At 39.0% G+C, this 2396-nt stretch overlaps 1 protein-coding gene across 2 annotated transcripts in view; it reads left to right on the forward strand.

Annotated features, from left to right (window-relative positions):
- Positions 1-1606: 1606 nt before the first annotated feature.
- LOC143030997 (facilitated trehalose transporter Tret1-like) overlaps positions 1607-2396 on the forward strand; it is a 20063-nt gene continuing 19273 nt past the window's right edge. For both annotated transcript variants that reach the window (XM_076194317.1, XM_076194319.1), the window contains exon 1: positions 1607-1698. In XM_076194317.1, coding sequence (XP_076050432.1) covers positions 1660-1698 — 39 coding nt within the window. In that variant the 5' untranslated portion in view covers positions 1607-1659. The remainder of the gene's footprint in view (positions 1699-2396) is intronic.

The following is a 2396-nucleotide window of genomic DNA, read 5'->3' on the forward strand; positions in this document are numbered from 1 at the left end:
TTTTATGATTTTTTGTTTTATTTGACCAAATGACAAGAATATTGTCATAGGAGTTTAATGGGTTAAGAAGAAAACCTACCGAAATAAATTCGATGGTAATGCATTCAACAACTCTTTTCAGGGTGTAAAATGCACTTATACTGTATATACCTGTCTGTCAAATACATATATAAGAGTATTATGTATATTGTACATATTTGTAAGTGTGAAATAAAAGTGTCCTGAATGTAAATAATTTTCTGGTGTTGATATAATTTATTTGTTTTAAAAACTTGTGAGTATTTGTCTTTTTCCATTAAAGTTTTCAGCATGTCTTGTGAGCATATGTCGTGTGAGCATTTGTCTTATGAGCATTTATATGCGCACAGTTGGAGCTGGTGGTGAAGTTTAGTAGATATGAGATGGTGCAGTACCATATGACGATTTTTCTACTTTTTCTCTGTACACCAGGTTTGCACTAATGGTAATTATCTCTTAACTTTATGGTATAGTATTTAGCCAGGCTAATTTGTAATAAATAACTTGGGAATGGAATGTCTGAATTTACATTATGTCATATGTTAGCCGATATCAGGCAAGTGGTTTCATGCAAATTGGTCGGAACATACATACCCTTGAGTCTAAAGACGATATCAACAGTTTATTTTCGTTCAATTACTAAACTTAACTTCAAAATATCCATTTTTAATTCTTCCTACTACATCCCAACATTGATGAGAAAATGTAAATCTGGCATACATGTATGACTTCAATCCGAAAGTATTTAATTAGTACTCCTGACGAAGGATAGTATATTTTCCAGAGGGTGACGTTCGCTCACTAGCGTGACCTTAACCCATTCAACTCCGATGACAAGATGTCTTGTCATTTGGTCAAATAAAACAAAAAATCATAAAACACCAAAATGTTTGATCAAACACCAGAAAAATATGACGTCAATCCTCGCTTCGCTCGCAGCGAAGCGAGGATTGACGTCATATTTTTCTGGTGTTTGATCAAACATTTTGGTGTTTTATGATTTTTTGTTTTATTTGACCAAATGACAAGACATCTTGTCATCGGAGTTGAATGGGTTAACTTAAGATACGGTATTGTGACGGTTCCTACAGCTCTCCCGAAGACACAAAAGTTATTATATCACTCTGATCTTGTCTGCTCGATGCCCAACCCTATTACTGAATCAAATTGTCTAGAGCAGGGGTTCTCAGCCTTGCTTGGCTCATGCACCCCTTGCACCATTTGCCAGAATGTCACTCCCCCCCCCTCCTTTCCAAGATTGCCTGTTTCAAAAGGTGCCTTCTAAATAATATGCAGATATTATCGCACAGGGTAACACTTTTCTAATCCTAAGATTAACCTGGGTCAGCACAGGTGTAATTCCAGCCCAGGTGACAGGCCAGATAGGCCAAAACCTATATTTGCTTTCTCACTCTAGACTCTAAAGTGAGCCAAGAAAACACTATAAGGTGGCTGTAACTCCCTCCTAAACGGTTGAGTGAAAATCTTCAACCCTGATTCCATAATTTCTTCTCCATGTTTCAGCCGTCCTGCTCGAGATAAGCCTAAAGTTCTCCCTTCCCGCTCCCAACACTCTGGCCTAGAATGGCACGTCCCATAAGCCAACAACCTCGCCAGTTGGATCTAAGACACGCCGGAAGTATGAGGTGCATAGACTCAACTCCGGACATAAGAAGACAGGTAAGAAGATAGAAAACAATGTCCCAAGTTCATTTACACGGTGCGATATCCACCTGCCTTTCTTGCACGAAACTGCTCTGTGCAGGATAGTGACTGCATATATTTTGTAGTTTATATTCTAAGACATTTTAGTTGTATTCCTACGTTTCTGCTGCCCTCGCAAAATACTGTCGGCAAGGAGAGAAGCTTTGTTAATCTAGTCGTAAATGCAGTGACTGGCAAGCTTTGTATCATTCTTAGCTAAAGTTACTGTGAAGCGAACAAGTACTTGTGAAGCCAACATTTTGACATTTTTCAGTGACTTTTAACCTGTGTTATGTTTTCATATTTGTAGCGGGTACCTACCTGGGCGTGAATGTGCGTCTTAACGTGGTCACAATCATTTCTTTGTTTCTAGCATTCCCGAATGCCACTTTTCATTCTACACAGACGTTTACTTTCGCCCCCTATTCTGTAGCTCACATCCGCCTTAATTCCTGCATTCAAAACAAACAAATGAATAGATAAGCCATGTATAGCACATGGGTTTTAGAAAGACAGGCAGGTGCTAGCTCGCGTCTTGTTCGCAGGGGGTAGTCATTACAGAAAATAGTTTCGGAAATAAATACAAGATCTCTACTGATCAAGGGAACCCCCTGTATCTTGTTCGGCGGGCTTGAGCGTCTTTACCTTACTCATTCCTTTAATCAGTCCACGTC

This window comes from Oratosquilla oratoria, chromosome 12 (genome assembly GCF_046742065.1).
Source record: "Oratosquilla oratoria isolate Oo_2021 chromosome 12, ASM4674206v1, whole genome shotgun sequence".
NCBI classification, from domain to species: domain Eukaryota; kingdom Metazoa; phylum Arthropoda; class Malacostraca; order Stomatopoda; family Squillidae; genus Oratosquilla; species Oratosquilla oratoria.